This window comes from Myotis daubentonii, chromosome 11 (genome assembly GCF_963259705.1).
Source record: "Myotis daubentonii chromosome 11, mMyoDau2.1, whole genome shotgun sequence".
In the NCBI taxonomy this organism is placed as follows: domain Eukaryota; kingdom Metazoa; phylum Chordata; class Mammalia; order Chiroptera; family Vespertilionidae; genus Myotis; species Myotis daubentonii.
The window spans coordinates 72,293,058-72,309,886 of record NC_081850.1 but is presented as its reverse complement, the minus strand read 5'-3'; the positions used below and the strand labels follow the sequence as shown (position 1 = coordinate 72,309,886).

General features: G+C 57.6%; 1 protein-coding gene across 2 annotated transcripts in view; it reads left to right on the top strand.

The window, feature by feature from the left end:
• COL27A1 (collagen type XXVII alpha 1 chain) overlaps positions 1–16,829 on the top strand; it is a 129,001-nt gene that overhangs the window by 62,626 nt on the left and 49,546 nt on the right. For both annotated transcript variants that reach the window (XM_059657888.1, XM_059657887.1), the window contains exons 16-24: positions 456–500; positions 3,736–3,789; positions 5,335–5,388; positions 5,974–6,027; positions 8,592–8,645; positions 8,799–8,852; positions 10,457–10,501; positions 11,669–11,722; positions 13,438–13,482. In XM_059657888.1, the coding sequence (XP_059513871.1) occupies positions 456–500; positions 3,736–3,789; positions 5,335–5,388; positions 5,974–6,027; positions 8,592–8,645; positions 8,799–8,852; positions 10,457–10,501; positions 11,669–11,722; positions 13,438–13,482 (459 nt within the window). The remainder of the gene's footprint in view (positions 1–455; positions 501–3,735; positions 3,790–5,334; positions 5,389–5,973; positions 6,028–8,591; positions 8,646–8,798; positions 8,853–10,456; positions 10,502–11,668; positions 11,723–13,437; positions 13,483–16,829) is intronic.

Below are 16,829 nucleotides of genomic sequence, written 5' to 3'. Positions count from 1 at the left end.
GGGGGGGGGTGAGCAGAGAGCCAGTTATCTGTAGGCCCTTAATGCCAGGCGTCTTTATTGGGCAGCAGTCCTGGGGCTGAGCATGCGTCTGATCTGGTTCCAGACCTCAGGACACTGAAAGTCCAGTGGGGACATCACTGGGGACACAGGAGCTTAATGGCAAACCACTGAGCTTCATACATCCTGAGGGGGGCGAGCGTCCAGGAGGAAGAGGGGCCGACACTGGTGGGACATGTTAGGGGCGACCCTGTTGCCGGTGCGGTGGTTCCTGAGTCCTCCGCCCCTTCGCATGCTCCCTCAGTCCACACCATTGCCGTAGGAGCTGGGGCCATCGCCCCTTTTACAGATGAGAAAACCGAGCAAGCGGATACAGCAGGTACCTGGCCTAAGCCAGGGCTCCTGACGCCAGCAGCTTTGAGCCGCCCTCAAGCCCGACCCCCGCCTTTGTCTTGCAGGGGCTGATGGGAAACGTGGGGGAGCCCGGACTGAAAGGTGATAAGGTGATCTGAATACTCCCTTATTGCACTGTGTTTTATCTGCATGCGACCCCCCTCCGCCTCGGCTGCTGCTGACCTCGCCAGGTCCACTCCCCTGCACTCCTCCTGCCTCCCCTCGCCCCCCCCCCCCGCCCCCAATCTGTGCTCCCAGCTTCTCCCTTGTCACTCTGGGTGGGGCTCAGACAGGTGGTTCTGGGGCCATGCAGACCTTGGCAGATAGAGCATGGAGGACTGCTGAGGCACAGGCAGGGAGTAAAGCAAGGCAGGTGTCTGAATTCAGAGTGCAAAGCTGAGGCCAGGGTCCCGCTTCGAGGCCAAAGCCATGGAACGAAGAGGGTGGGGGTGGGGGTGGGGGATAGAGAGGAGGGGTGATGCTGAGATGATGGGGCCCAGCGCAGGTGTGACGTGGGGTCCAGACCTCTCCAGGCACAGGAAGAAACAAATTGACATAAACGGTCCGATTGGAACTGTGAACCCATCCCAGAGACCACATGGTCTGAAAACACAACAGAGAAGCCAGGATGGGCCCCTGAGCCCCTGTACGCTTTTCCCCAGTTACCACGGGGGCGCCACCTTTGCCACTTGTCCTTTGCACAGCCCTGCTGCCGAGCTCTCACCGTCTCCCCTGTGTCCGAGCAGAGCTGGAAGTGGGTGGATGGGTCCCCAGGGCCCAGGTGGACAGTACCTGGCCTGGGTCCTGCAGGGCCTGAGTGAGAAGGACATGGGGGCTGTTCTGCTCTGCCCCTGGCCATCTGCCTCCCTCCTCCCCCTACCAGTCCCTTGACGAACCAGGCACTCCAAAGGGAGTGCGGGAGGGCTTTCGGCAGCATACGTGGTCCCAGGAGCCCGAATGGCAGAGAGAGGCCAGGCTCCTTCTGTACCTGTCTGCGGATGGCTCCTCCTACATCTGGGAAACAGGAGCAGGGACCAGTGCTGGGCCCCATCTGGGTGCTCTGTGGGCATTAACCCATCCATCCTCCAAACCCACCCACCCCCACCTCCCACCCCATGAGATAGGAAGCTTGCCTGAGGCCACGCAGCTGGTAGGTAGTGTCAGGATTCAAACCCAGGCACCTGAGCCAGGAGCACTACAGGTCAGAAGGGCACAGCGGACTCGGTCCTCAGAGGCTGCCTCCTCCAGCGCCTGCATTTCACAGCAGGGCGAGCAGAGCCAAAGAGAAGAGATTTGTCAAGGGCACTCGGTGGTCTGTTGGGCCCCTGGACGCGTAGGAAATTGGAACTGCCGAGCTGTAATGGGCATCCCCAGATTGTCTTAGCAGCGTCCCTCCCAGCCCCCACTTACAGGTCACCAGGAGTGTGATGCTAACCCCAGTCCTTTCTCCATCTCTTTCCTCCTCCTCTGTCCCCCACTGTCATACCCAAGCCTCCAGCTGCACCCCCCAGCTCCACCCTCTGACACTGTCCGGCTGCCTGCTGACCTCCCCCTCCCCCTCCCCCACGGCCCTCCCCCTCGAGATGGGGGAGCTTTCTGTTGGAGGCGGGGGCCTCCCACAGCTACCTGTTTACCCTGAGGTTGGAGACATCAGCCGCCTGGGGGAAATGGGAATGTGGGCAGTCAGCTTTTTACAGGCAGCGCTGGCCTCCGCTCACTGTTTCTTCAGGAACATGGAAATAAATGTGTTACATACAACTCGGCTGGCCTGCGGACTGCTGGTGCCCGAGACATTTGGAGATGTGAACGCTCTGGGGGGAAGAAGAGGGGGAAGAAATTATTTTTCTGCCTATCGTGTTCAGGACAATTAAATAAATCTTTAGGGTTAAAAAAAAAAGATGGAGAAGAAGAAAAGACAGAGAAGTCTCTTTTCTGCCCCCTTGGCTGGGGAGGGGCTTTAATGCGGGGAGAAGCGGGTGATGATCAGCACCTCCCCCCCCCACCCCCCACCCGCCACCCTGGCCCTTCCCGGGGGTGGTGGAGCCATCGCCTCATGTTCCGTGGCCGTCCTGCCTGGAATATTAGATTTTCCATGACCCAGCCTGGCCTCCGTCCCACTTACAACCACTTGGCTCCGTCCGCCTGCGTGGAGGCTCTTTCTGGATCCAAGACTCCCGCTCCAGGTCCAGCTTTCTCCACATCCATCGGCCTGATTTCTTAGGTGCCTTTGAAAAGATGTAGTGACTCCCTCGCTCCTCCTTTGGACATTAAAGAGAAAAAAAAAATGTTCCTTGGTTCCTACGACTCTAGGAGGCTGTATGAGGTTTTCCAAGTTGGAAAAACTAAAGCTAAGTTTCCAAAAAAAAAAAATTTTTTTTGTTTTAAATTCTGGCTTTTGTTCTACCAAGGAAGCTCTGCTGGAGGTCACAGCCCTAGCTGCATGGCATGGGTCTCTGAGACGCTCCATTCTCCCAGCTGCTCCCAGGCTGGGCATGTTTTCTGAGCCTGGGCCAGCGCACCATTGGGAATGTCCACCTCCACGGAGAGCTGGAAAGGGCGAGGCCCGTGCGAGGTGGTGCCGGCTCTAAGGAGGCATCTCCTGGCTGGGTTCCTGGGTAGCTCGTTGCCCAGGACGTGGCTGAACACGGGGAGCGCGCAGAAGGGATGCCCACAGCCAGAACCGGTGCCACCTTGCTCATGCCACCCTCGCCCATGCCACGTGCTGTCTTAGGAAAGAAACACAGGCCTCACTCGAGACCAGCCGACTCTCTGTTTACAATGGTCTTCACCAGCCGGGCGCTCTGGTCTCTCAGCCTGGTGGGCTGGTTTGAAGCAGCTAATGAGAAGTAGACGGAAGCTGGTTCCTGGCATAGAGACTTCCACAGAAGGAAGAAGTGACAGCTCCCAGCCTGGCGGTGGGGAATCTGGAGCAACAGATGCCAGCACTCAACCACGGAGTGGGCACGATTGTACCGGCTGCGCTCGCTGCCGTGCGACATCGGTTGATGAAGACGCTCAAGGGTCAAGAAACAGTTCCTTGCACCTGCAGGTGTCAGTTCTGCGGGGAAGGTCAGGTGGCATCGGGCAGTTTAGCTTCCGTTGATAGAGTTTTCGGCCATCCGAGCAACCCCAGGCAGGTCTGCAAATAGGCCGGCTGGGTCCCCCCAGGGCCTGCCTTCCCCGCCCGGGGACCTGCCTTTTCCTCTAACAAGGCTGCCGCTGGTCAGATGGACTTTGGGAACAGTCTCGGCGAAGCTGTACCCTTGCCAGGGGGCTGCAGGTGGGGGAAGCTTCCAGAACCCACTGTGGTCTCCATCGTAACCTTCTTTGCTGGTGTGTATTTAGGGCGAACAAGGGGTTCCAGGTGTGTCAGGAGATGCCGGATTCCAAGGAGACAAGGTAATTGCAGCAGATTCTCTGCGCCTCCCCCCTTCTCCACGCGCCCCCCCCCCCCATCCTGCTCCCCTCTTCCTGTTTCCTGTCCCAGGGCCCATCACAGCCTAGGTCACAGTGACGGCGAACCTTTTGAGCTCGGCGTGTCAGCATTTTGAAAAACCCTAACTTAACGCTGGTGCCGTGTCACATATAGACATTTTTTGATATTTGCAACCATAGTAAAACAAAGACTTACATTTTTGATATTTATTTTATATATTTCAATGCCATTTAACAAAGAAAACTCAACCAAAAAAAATGAGTTTGCGTGTCACCTCTGACATGCGTGTCATAGGTTCGCCATCACTGGCCTAGGGCTTACCTCAAGATCATTTCCTTCCAAACAGCCCTGTATTCCGTCCTCGTCCACCCTCAGCATCTCTTCCCCGGACTTTATGGGCCTCCTGAATTATTCCCGCCCCTGCCTCTCCCCTCCCTGTCTGCCTCACTGCCACAGGCATTTTCTCCCGAGAGCACAGCTGCTCTGTGCTCACAAACTCTCCATGGCTCCCTATTGCTCCCAGAGTGAAGGCCTGGCTCCCCACCCTGGCACCCAGGGCCCCAGTGAGTGGGCCCCCCCGACACTTTCATATCCCTCATCCTTACAGCCCTGTGCTCGGCCCCACTGAACGGCCCACTGCCTCTCTCGGCTTTGCACACACTGCCGCCTCGCCTGGCACACCCTCTGCCTGGCCTCTGCTCGCCCTACCCTGCCTTCTCCCCCAGAACCTGCTCCGATGCCATTCTCTCCATCTGCTGGGGGTGTGGCCATTTCATTTCCTCAGTGGCCTGAGCAGCCTGTCTGCCCCTAACCTGCAGCAGCGCCTTTCTCCCTTGGCTGATGGGACGTGTGCTCGGCCTCCAGGCAGGCAGCATGTCCCCAGGCTGCCCCTGCACAGCTGGGCCCAGGCTCCTGCCCAGAAGAGTGGACAGTGAGGGCATGTTTGAGTGAGTGAGTGAGTGAGTGAGTGAGTGAGTAACTGGCCCTCTAACTGATGGACTGAGGCGGCCTGCCCAGGCCGGCTCCTCTTTGCCTGTGTCCCGTACCATGTGGCCGCATCTGGACCTCACCCTGTCACTCAATGAGGCCCAGATGTTGGCCAGCTCTCCCTCTTCCCCTTCCCTCTCTCCTGGCTGGCCTATCCTGACCCAGCCTGGATGTCTCTGGGTTGCCAGACACGCAGGCCTGGCTGCTTCTCCTGCTGGGCTCCGGTCCTCAGACTTCCCTGGACGTAAAGGACACTCCAGGGCCTGCTGGAGCCCCAGGGCCCCAAGGTCCAGGACGACTGGTGAGGACAGGCTGCTGTCCCACCTTTGCCTGCCTGGGGCCCCACGCTCAGGGGTGCAGAGCTAGTCCATTTCCCTGCAAGTAGGGAACGTGAGGGCAAGGCTCACCTTCTGCAAAGGTGACTATTCTCTCGCCCTCAGCCTGGCCAGGAGGACCCAACAGCTGTCCATCTGGCTATTTCTGGTCTGCACTAACCCCAGCCTGCTCTGGCTCTTTTCCAGGGCAGCCAGGGATTGCCGGGGTTCCCAGGTGCACGGGGGAAGCCAGGGCCTCTGGTAAGTACCTTCTATTCTGAGACCCCCAAACCTCACACCCTCCAAAAGGTCATCCAGGACCTCACTTCCTCCTGCAGCAGCCCTGGGTGATGAGCAGGGCAAAGCAGGAATGGAGATTCTCCCACTTCACAGATGAGGACACTGAGGCCCAGAGGGTAGGCACTTACCCAGCATCATAGATAGGCCTCAGTCACTGGCAAGCATCTTGGGCTTCAGATACCTTGTAAATAATATTAACATAATTAATAATAGCAATAGGTGTCATTTATTTATTGAATATCACTGTGTGTCAGATTCTTCTGATAACCCCAGGGGTTATAGGATTATTCTTGCTCCCATTTTACAGATGGGTAAACTGAGGTTTCACAAGATGAAATGACTTCTCCAGGATCCCATGGCTAGTAAGTGTAGGAGGCGGGGTTTGAACAGTAATAGCTCCTTCTAGTTATCTAGGCAGATTTCATTTGTATACTCCTGAGCTTTCCAACCGCCTGCAGCCAGGGGGTAACACAAGGGATCAGGAAAAGGTGAGCCCTCACTTACCCCTGCCTGCCCTCCCGCCCCCTAATCTCTTCTCTTCCACAGGGCAAGGTTGGAGATAAAGGATCCCTTGGGTTTCCTGGGCCCCCTGGGCCTGAGGTAGGTGATGCCCTATTTCTCTATATCTGGTTGCAACTGGGACTGGGTATTGTCCTTGGGAAACCAAGACCCAGAGACAGGGAGATACTTGTCTGAGGTCACACAGCAAATGAGAGATGGGGCTGAGAATAGAAATTCCGAGGTAGGCCATCTTTTCTGCCTCTGTCCTCGGTCAGTGGCAAATGGGACCGAAGCTGGCCTCAGAGAGCCTCCCTAGCTTTGTGGCCGCCTTTACAGTTTCCAGGGAAAATACCAGGAGAGTCCTCTGAGCTCTGCACATTCTCTCCCGTCTGCGCCCTGGGACCTTTCCAGCCACTCACAGCCACCCTGCGAGAAAGTTCAGGGCTCAGAGCTCTGGGGTCTGAGAAGTGAGAAGCCACTGTAAAATCCTGGCGTTGGAGTGGAGACTGAGAAACAATGAAGGATGGTTTGGCTATTAACATAATAATTCCAGTCCTGGAAGCAGAACCCTGCGAGTGTCCGATCCCTGTGGGAATTAGCATAGGTATGCTAGACATTCCTCCTGAGATCCAGGGAGGCTGCTGGGTGAGCTCTGCTGGCCCCCCTCTCTCTACTTTGGGGACTCGCTCTGGAGAGCAGGGCGAGCAGTGCCAGAGCCGTTGTCTGTTCAGGATCAACAGCACCCAGTCCCACCCGCCCTTGACTCCCCGGCCCTGGGCCTGCTCCTCTGGCCAGGTCTCATAGACAAATGTCTGGCTTTGCCGGGTTCCCCAGACCCTTCCAAAGATCGCTCCCGGGAACGCCCGGATGGATGAGGGAGTGTTTCCTGAAAGCTTCGCTCTCTGACTTTCCACTGTTTTGACTTTGGCCGTGACACCGTCCTATCTTTAGACAAATGGAGTTGGCCTGCCTTCGTGGCCCTGACTCCTTCCTCTGGTCACGGTGGAAAAAGGCTCTTCTGCGAGCCCCGGTTTTGCCAGCAGCCCGGCCGGTGGGGGCGGAAAGCAAGCTCCCTCGCAGTTACTAGGCTCCACCTCGTGCCAGGAGGCTGTGCAGCGTCTCTGGGGCGAGTACCTGTTGATTCGCCACCATGACGTGTGGGAGGCATGACGACCATGGGTTCCACAGGAGGACAGGGAGCCCCAGAGCAGGGAGGGGACCTCCTCGGTGTCCCTGCTTCTGCAGCGAGGAAGGTCCTGGAAGCCGCCGGGCCTCCTGTCCGGCGTTGGGTTCTGTTTGGATTGGCTGCCTCGGAAGATGGCTCTGCCCAGCCGAAGACAGAAGCTGCTGAGCCTGTCAGCGCCTCCCGGGGCCTTTCCTCCTTTCCCAGGGACCATGGTGGGAGCTGCAGCTCCCAGCCCCGCGTCAGTGATCTCTCACTCATTAGTGGGCCGACCCATGTGGGCACCGGAACCTGATCTGTGCCCCCATTGCCAAGTTCTCCCTGGAGAAGGGCCCACCCCAAGCAGACTTGTCCTAGGAATCCGGACCCCAGACCCTTTTGGATGCAGCTTTTTATCGAGTGCTTACCAGGAGCAGGCGTACTCCCCTTAGGGCTCAGAGCAGCCCTGTCAGGCGGGCGTTGGTGGTCACCATTTTGCAGATGAGGGAGCGGAGGCCCAGAGCGGCTCAGGGACTTGCCTGGTCACACGGTGCTTGGAGTTGGTGGCAAAGTAGGATTTGGAGCCCCTCATTTTGAAGAAAAAAACATGGGGCCTCGGCTACCTAGGTTAGCTCCAAATTCAGGACCATTCTTGCCGTGGCCGGTGACAAGGGTGATAGGATGTTTGAGCTGCAATTTAGCAGGAATTACCAAAACGTCAAAAGAAGGGGGGAAAGAAAAGCCACCTTATGAAGGCAAGATGAGAGGAGGCATTTGGCTTCGGGGATTCATATATAAAAAAAGGCTTTCTTTGGTTTCTAGCTGGCGGGAAGGTGAGGGAGGAGGGAGGCTGCCCCGGAAGTGAGTGGGGTCCTAAGCGGAATTCACAGGTATTACACCTAAAACAAAGCCAGCGTGACGCTGTGGAGGAGGAAAGAAGGGACCCTGCTCCGTCAGGGAGGAACTTCCACGGCCCAGTCATCCATCTCAAGGACTGGTCTGGGAGAGTGAGCCCCCATGGAGGGTGTGGGAGTCTGACTGCCTGGCCAGGATGGTAGTGGGAGGAGCCAAGAGCAATTAGATCAGTGCCTTTCGAGCTGTTCAAAGTCACAGCAACCCCGGAACATACTCACACCTGCGGGATCCCTGCAGTCAGAGATGACACTTCTCAAAGCAGGAGGGGGCTGGCTCTGGGCCCCGGCTCATCCGGGCTCAGGACTGGAGAAATTCTAGGGGAGACGCCCTGGTGTGTGCTTGTTCCTGTGCTGCATACGTTCCCGCATTGTTTCATGGCCTTTTCTCAGCAACCCTCTGAGGCGTAGGCCTGGTACCGCCATCCATCCCGGCTTTAGAATCAGAATCAGGGCAGTGAACTGCACTGCCCCGGGTCACGCCCACGCAGGGTGGGATGGAAACCCAGGTGGGCACCCCCAGGATCGATGCTCTTAGCGCTTCTCTTCACAGTCCCCATGGGTGACCCCTGCTCTCTGCCTCCCCCTAGGGATTCCCCGGAGACATCGGCCCCCCTGGGGACAACGGCCCAGAAGGTGTGAAGGTGAGTCCCTGCCACGGGCAGCTCCACTGAGGAAGCTGACAGTTCTGTGGCAACCACAGGCCTCCTGGGTGGCCGCCTGCAGGGGAGTCTTGCCAGCCTGTGATGGGGATGGAGGTGCCCCCTCAGTGACCTCTCTTTGTTCTCTTCTCACAGGGGAAGCCTGGAGCTCGAGGCCTGCCGGGACCCCCTGGGCAGCTGGGGCCCGAGGTAAGACCATCTGGCCCTGCCCCTGCCCCTGCCCCTGTCCATCCTCCCCCAACCCCCGGCCCACTCTGTCCTGTGTCCTGCAGGCCTTAGGCACACCCTCCACCCCATTCCTGGCAGCCCTGCTCTGCGGCCTGTCCAGGTGCCTTCTCTGCCCTGGCCTGCCGGGTGGGCCACTCCCTCCCTCCGCGGCACCCTCCTGCACCCGCCTGCCCTGGGGTTTCTTCCTCAGAGCCACTGCCGCTGCGCCTGCTCACGGTGGCACAGTTTCTCGGGCACTGATATGGGAGGGTAGGAATGGCCGGCTCCGTCTTACACGTGAGGCCTCATGACTCACAGGAGTGAAGAGACTGTCCAGTCCTGTGGTTAGTGGCAGGCAGGGCTGGGATTCAAAGCCAGGTCTGCTGGCGCCCAAAGCCCATGGATACCATGACATAGACCCTATGCTGGTCACTTCCTGCTCCTGGGAGCCGCCTGGGGCGTCCTCAGAGAAGCACGTGACTAGCACGGCTAGTAAGTGGCAGCGAGATCTGCTGTTCACTCACACGTGATGGAGGGGATTGACAAGGTCACTGTAAGTCCATTGGAGCCCCAGCTGGACGCTGTGCACACTCAGGCAGGCCCCACATTTTGCCCCAGGACCCGGGACACAGCGCTGGTAGGGGTGCAGGAGGCCAGGCTCAGCGCGCCCACAGGCAGGCATCCAGCGGGGCCTGGGTCTGGCGGGGTCCCAAGCCCCGCTGGTTTTGGGAGCTGCCACATGAAGCTGCTTTCCTGGAAGTTGGGGCGGGAGGGGGGCGCTCCAAAGAGGGGCTCTTGGTCAGGCCTGGCAGGCCGGAGGGATGGGTTTGGAGGCCGCCTGTGCCTGCGGGAGGGCCTGGAGAGTCTCCACGGGCCACAAGTGGGAAGGGGCGGGGGGCAGGCAGAGAAGAGAAATATGGCGCCCGCCATGTGTTCCCATCTACACTCACGTTACCACTCAAAAAACCCTGGATATGCCTGCCACTTGCTCACTCTTCATCGATTCATTCATCCACTCATACAGTTCCTCTCATGGCCTCCTCCCTCCTTCTGTTCACATCCATGAGACTGTGCACCCCCATCCAGAGCGATATTGGGGGTGGCTTCACTACAGCATAAAAGATCATCGCTGTCCTCCAGGAACGTAACTTAAGCCAGTCATTATACTTTGGGATGATGTGCCATTTTACAGATGGGGAAACTGAGGCACAGCGAGGCCATGGTCTGCCAGCAAGTAAAGGGCAGAGCTCAGAATAGAACCCGTAGCTCTGAGCTGCAGTCGGGGCTCTGCTCGCACAGCACATGATGGGGTTTCCTACCCCGCACGGCCCTGAACCCAGGCGATCACATCCGAGGACACCAAGGGCTCCATCCACATGGATGTCCCTGTGTAACCCAGCCTCTAGGCCATGATGGTGGTACCCCTGCCTGGGGTGGGCCAGGCAGGGTGCCTGGATGTGCCATTTCTCTTGGTCCAGAAGGACTCTCTTCTGTCCACCCCTTTGCCTTCTTATAGGACAGGTTTTCCAAGATCCCCCTTGGTTTAACTTTCTCCTTTTTCCCTCTCTCTTGCCTCCCGACTCTAGGGAGATGAGGGACCCATGGGGCCACCTGGCGCCCCTGGCTTGGAGGTAAGTGTTGCTGGCGGGGGTTTTGTTGGCATTGAGCCTGCTATGCACAGTTGGGCACCATTTGGGTAGCGATCCGAGAGAAGTCATGGGTGGGGGCCTGGGCCAGCCAGAGGGGGGACTAGGACAGACCTTAAAGGACAGAGATGAGAGGCAGGACACTGACCTCCGTCCTCGCCCACCTGCTGGGTGCTGGTGCTCTTCGTCCATTTTCTCATTCGAGTCTCCCATGAGAGAGGCACCAACCACTTTTCTTAGTGTCACTGGAGTCCGGTGAGGCTCAGAGACTCAGGGGTTTAGCGTCTCCCAGCCAGGAAGCCGATGCCCTGCCTGGAACCTAACCCTGCATCCTCTGTCCTCCCCACTGCTCACAGCGGCCTTCCGGAAGGTGCTTGCCCCCCCCCCCCCATCCCTGCAACTGATCCATCAGCAGTTCATGAATGCTTTGGTCTAGGACCTCTTGACACTCTTACAATCTGTGGAGGACCCAAAATGCTCTTCTTTCTGTGGGTTACATCTAGCAAAATTGGCCATCAAAACAGAGACATTTGAAATGTCTTAATCCACTTAAAACTCATAATGAACCCATTTCATGTTCACAGAAATACTAGTTTAATGAAAAGTAGCTCTATTTTTCCAAATCAAAATAATCTCATGGAAAGAGTGGCATCGTTTTACTGTCTTTAGTATCTTTGCATTCAATCTGCTGACCATCCCACATGTCACGTAGCCTCTGCAAACTTCCACTGGCCCTCGTGAGAGCGTGGGCGACACAGGCAGATGACATCTTAGTCCTGTTATCAAAACGGTTTGACCACACGGATCGAGAGAGGGCCGCAGGGACCCGCAGGCGCCTCCAAACCACACTGGCGGGACCACTGGCATACGCTACCCCTCCCCCTGGGCCCTTTATCTCCCGTTCAGTCCCCTCCCCTTCCTCACTCCCTGAAGCAGGTGTCATCTCCTCATTATGAACTAGGTCAGCCAGGGAAGGGGACTTTCCCAAGGTCACCCAGCTGCAGACCTTCCCCGCATCCCCCGAACAGCCTGCCAACATGGGGCTCTGCATCCCTGCCCCCACCCCAGGCACTTCGGCCCTCCCCTGTGCCAGGTCCTGGGACCAGCCGTGCTGCCCACCAGGCTCCTCCCATTCATCTCTTTCTGTTGCAGGGTCAACCTGGCAGGAAAGGGTTTCCTGGGAGGCCTGGCCCTGATGGCCTGAAGGTGAGGGGACTTGGAAGTGACTAGGCTGAGGAACGGGAGGGGGAAACGCCTGGGGAGGAGAGGAGAGAGAGGAAGTCAACATGTGAAGACCCAGGGCGAACCCTGAACTCCATGGCCAGTTGTGACGTGGGGATGGGGGTGGGGAATAGTCCCCATTTATCACCAGGTGTTGGTAATCCAAGGAAAAGGGACATAATCTGAATGTCCCGGAGTGGGATACTCAAGTAACAGGACACAGCGCAGCCACCCCAGATGGAGTGGTGGGATTTTATACAGGAAGTGCCTGTGGGTGTGGTGGTGGGAGGCGGGTATGAATCAGCGCCTTATGGTCTGAGCCCGCGGCAGGGACCAGGTGCACCGCGCTCCTGGGTACTCAGAGCAGAGGCTGGATGTGGGCAGGTTATCTCCGGGGGCTGGGATTCCAGGTTTCCTCCTCCTCTGGGCCTCTGTATGTCCCCAGATGTGCAATACATTTGTTTATGATTTTCTTTTAAGTTGGGAAGAAAGAACTAGCCTGGGTAGGACAGTGATGACCCTCACTCAGCAGAGGGGTAGCCTCACTCCACAGCTTTCCGGGGACTCCCCTTGGGGCTGGATTGTCCCAGCCGTCAGGGACAGGGATGGTGGGGCCAAGTTTACAGCTGGGCACATTTACAGAGGATTAGCACAGAGCGAGGGCCGGGGGTGGGGGCGGGGGCGGGGCAGGCAGGCAGGTTGTCCATATTCTCTCCCCTTGTCCTCTCCCCCCAGGGGGAATGGCCCACATGTCCGTCTGGCCCCTCTGGTGTCATGAGCTGAGGTCTGAGGGAGGAGCGGGGGGAGGATGAGGCTGGGCCTGGGATTGCAATGAGCCACATCTATCTCTGAGCCAAAGCCTTGGCTAGTCTGGGCCCCTGTCCTGCCCTCTGAGGTCTCGGCCTTGCTCCCTCGGATACCAGTTGGGTTTCTGTGGTGGGAGCGATGACATAGCCCTGGTCGATTGATCCCATGAGTCTGCTCGCCCCTGTCCCTCTGTCCAGCTCACACTGTGGGGAGGCCAGGGCAGCTGTCACTACCTAAGGCGTAGGAGCCCCCCCGGCATGGGACCAAGCTGACAGCTGAGGCTGTGAGAGACCCCCAAGCTGGAGAGCTAGCAACAGCCTTGGAGATAAATGAGTCTGATCTCCCTCATTTGTAGCTGAGGAGGCTGAGCCCAGAGCAGAGAGGAGACTCACCAGGGTCACCGGAGGCAGAGCTTTGGTGGGGGTCGGCGTCTAGGACCCAGGGGCTCCTAGACCATTCCCGTCCTGCCGTGAGGGGGTCTGGTGCCGGAGGAATGGGGGTTTCAATCAGTCAGACTTACGTTCCAGCCCTAGCCCTACCTCCTGCTGGCTGTATGACCTCCAGCAGCTCACTTCTCCGAGCTTCAGTTTCCAGGCCACAAAATGCAATGGGTTGGTGAAGGGCCCACATGCGATGTAGACATCAGCGTGCTGAGTAAGCCGCCCAGGGCCACTCGGAGGACACGGGTGACTCGGGTCACCTCCAGGGCCACAGGGTCTGTCCCAGTGTCCCTCTGTCCCTCCATTGTGTAGAGTCTCCAAGGCCAGACTCTGGTGAGGAGGCTCCTCGTCCATCCCCACCACAGGGACTAAGGCGGGTCGGGTGGGGGGTGCTCTCAGGAGGCCTGGACTCCCACCGCTCAGCCCAAGTGATCCTCCTCTGTTTCTTCGCAGGGGGAGCCGGGCAACCCTGGACGGCCGGGGCCCGTGGGTGAGCAGGTAAGTCCCCCCCGGTCTCTGAGCAGAACGGCTCTGTATTGAGCACTTACTCTGTGCCAAGCCCGTTGGGAAGCAGTCCTCATGCACCCCACTTTCAGTCCCGTCCCAGCTGCAGAGGTGGGTTCGCTCGTCTCCCTCTTTCATTGATTGGACGCTGAGTCTCAGAGGGCGAGTCTGACGGAGAGAAGCCGTGAATCACGGTCACAGCGGCCATGCCCCATGGCCTGCCTCTGCGGCTGTCTCTGGGGCATTCGCCCAAAGGGGTGGCGTGACATGGCACCCAGAACATTCGGCCTGGAAGAGCCCTTCAACAGTAGCTGCCTGCACTCGACTTACAGATGAGGAAGCTGATGACCAGAGGAGCGTAGCCACTTGCCAGGGGCTCTTGGTCCCTAAATCCTAGAGCAAGTGAAATTCAAACCAGGGGCTCTGGCTGGTCGGGAAACCAGGCCAAGCACGGTCTGAAGAAGGAGGTTCAAGGACCACAGCGTTCCTTCACTATCAAGGTCCTGGGCCTTGGCGCTGGAGAGACGCAGCTCTGAGTGCTGGCTGGGCGGACGGGCGGAAGGTAGCAGTCTCCTCCACTCCTCTAAGGAGGACCCCGTCCCCACACCCTGTAAGGAGGAGTGACGTGGGGACGCAGAAGAATCTGTCTCCACCGAGCACCACGGATGGTGTGAGAGCCGGGCACGATGGGCTCCCGCACCAGGTCTGCACCATCTGTTGGGGGGAGAGAGGAGTTGGAGCAGGGGAAGGAGTGGGTGTTTGGAAACGCTTCCAGTGTCATTTGAGCGCATTCTGCGGGAAGCCCAGGAGTTTGGAAGGGCTGCTGCGGCCTGGACGTATTTCCTGATTGGGGGAAAAAAAAAAAAAGGCAATCCGATCAGCAGATTTAATTTCATAGTTATGCTGATGGTAGGGCCCTCGGGAAATAGACACTCAGAACCCTAGAATGTCAGTGTTCTTTGTGCCTTGGACCCATTTAGCAGGCTGGGGACACTCATAGGCCCCTTCTCAGAGTAGAATGTTTAAATGCAGAAAATACAAGGCAAAGGATTGCAAGGAAAACTGATTCTATTCAAACGACAGTTAGGAAAATCTGTCCAAATGTGGTCTACTCATAGTTATGCTGCTTTATTAATAACAAGATCTAGCATCAGGTCGAATAACAACCTCAATTTCGAAGGGCTGACAAGACTTAAGGATACCTCTTGAAGCTTCTGCAGTAATATGACATGTCAACATCTGTGACAGTTTTAGCTCCTAGAGTCACAGTAACGGCTACATTTATTGGGCACCTGTTCAGTACGAGGCTCTAAGCCACTTTCTACACCATCACCTGCAATTCCGCCAGCAGCCCTATGGTGGAAGGTGTTATCGCCCCATTTTGCGCATGAGGCTCAGAGAAGTAACTTGCCCAAGGTCTCCCAGGCAGTAACATCACTGTCCGAGCTGCCAGGGCCCACACTCAGGCCTGCGGGATCCCCGGGACCTGCGAGAGGGACTGGAAACCCCTTGGCCTTCTAACAGCTACTTAGAGTGTAGCTGGTTTGCCAGGCCCTGTCCTAGGTGCTGGGGACACCCAGACGATTCCAAGGCACGGGCCTTGCCTTAGAGAAGCTCTGGCGGGGTGCGGGGGGTTGGGGGGGGGCAGGCATGTAAACACCTAACTCTGAGATGCCTGGTCCAGCAGAGGACCCACAGCTGTCTCTCCTAGTTGCCTCCCCAGCATGGAGCGGAATGTCACGTGAGAGGAGGGAGGAAAGGAGAAAAACTCCCATAGCAGACAGTGGCCCTTTATCTGTAGACACCGAGTTCCAGGCCAGCTCCTCCCCCAAATCAAGGACTCTGATCCTGCCTGTGCAGTGCCCACTGTAGGTGACGATACTGCCTCCTCCCCGGTGCCCTCCGCCAGCCCGAGAGGAGCCAGCGTGCCCGTGCTGTCCACCTGGAAGCCCTAGGCCTCTGGCACTGCCCCCCCCTACCCCCCAGCCTCAGCCCCACCCGCAGGACGGGCCTGCCAGGATGTTCCGGACAGTGCCCCAGGGGGGCCGCAGAGGTGGGGCCGGGGAATGGGGCGCTTGCTGTATGGCCCTTATTCATTAGGATCCTGTTTGGCTTCTTGTTTGAGGTTTATGACCTGCCTGCCTTCCAGGGCCCAACAACCCATAAATTTAAAGTAGCTATGAAATTTCTCTTTCCCTGGGCCAGTCGGCAGAGGCCTTCGAACAAAGCCGCTTTTCTTCCCTGCACTCCGCGTCCTCTCCATGTCTGACTGCTCCCTTGTGGGGCGCTCCGGCCTCTGCCTTAACCCCGTGCCCTTTTAAAACAAGTTAGAATGGGATGGGAGGGAACTCACATGTATTGAGCGCCGACATGCGCCCCAAATTATCTCCAGAACTCGGAACAACCCTGGGAAGGGGGCGGGACCTTACGTGAAGTCCTCCGTTCTGGAGATGAGACTCAGAGAGGCTCTGTGGTCTGCCTGGGGCCCACCAACCTGAAGATTCAATGACAGTGACACCGATAGTGCTAGGTGCCAGCCATTGTTATTCATATTGCTATCACCTGAAAGTGCTCTGATTTATTTATTTTTTTAAGTACGTTGTTGCAAAAGTCAAATACTCAATTCTTTTCTATGGCTTATTAGTTATGACCTCATACCTTATACCTCACTCTCTCACCTCCTACTTCAACCCCAAAGGGTCTCTGAGCCCAGGGAGCCAGGGCCCTCCGTGTGTAGTGATGGTGTCTGTGTGTGTGTGTGTGTGTGTGTGTGTGTGCAGGGCCGGGGGGGCAGGGGGAATCCGTGCCCTGCTCACAGCCACATGCTCTGGAGGCCCCGGTGCTGGGCTTTGGAACCACTCGGCCCCAGGCTGCAGCAGCCAGATACACGTGGTCCTGGCCCGAGGTGGAGCTTTGAAACTGGCGCTGAGACCCACAGAGCTAACCCTTCGGAACCGGGTGGCATTCTGTCACTTTACTGGCTGTGGGCATAGCTTCTGGTCTATTTCTGATCAGTTCAAGGTCCCCTCTCTGCATATGTTTTGGGGACAGGGCACAGACATGATGGGACGAACCCACTCACCCCTCAGTCTTCCCTAATGCTCCCAGAAACTCAACTCTTGGCTGCAAACCTGGTTCTTCCCAGGGCATTTTGACACACACACCGCACCCCCCCCCCCCCCCACACACCACACAGTTTGAATTTTGAGTCCTTGGTTTGAATTTTCCTTAACAGAGAAGAGTGCAGGGTCTGGACAAGGACGTGTCCGCCTTCCTGGGTGACCCCTCTAGGCGGTTCCCCTTGCTGTTTGCCTGCTCAGGGCAGCAGCGCGACCCGCGGC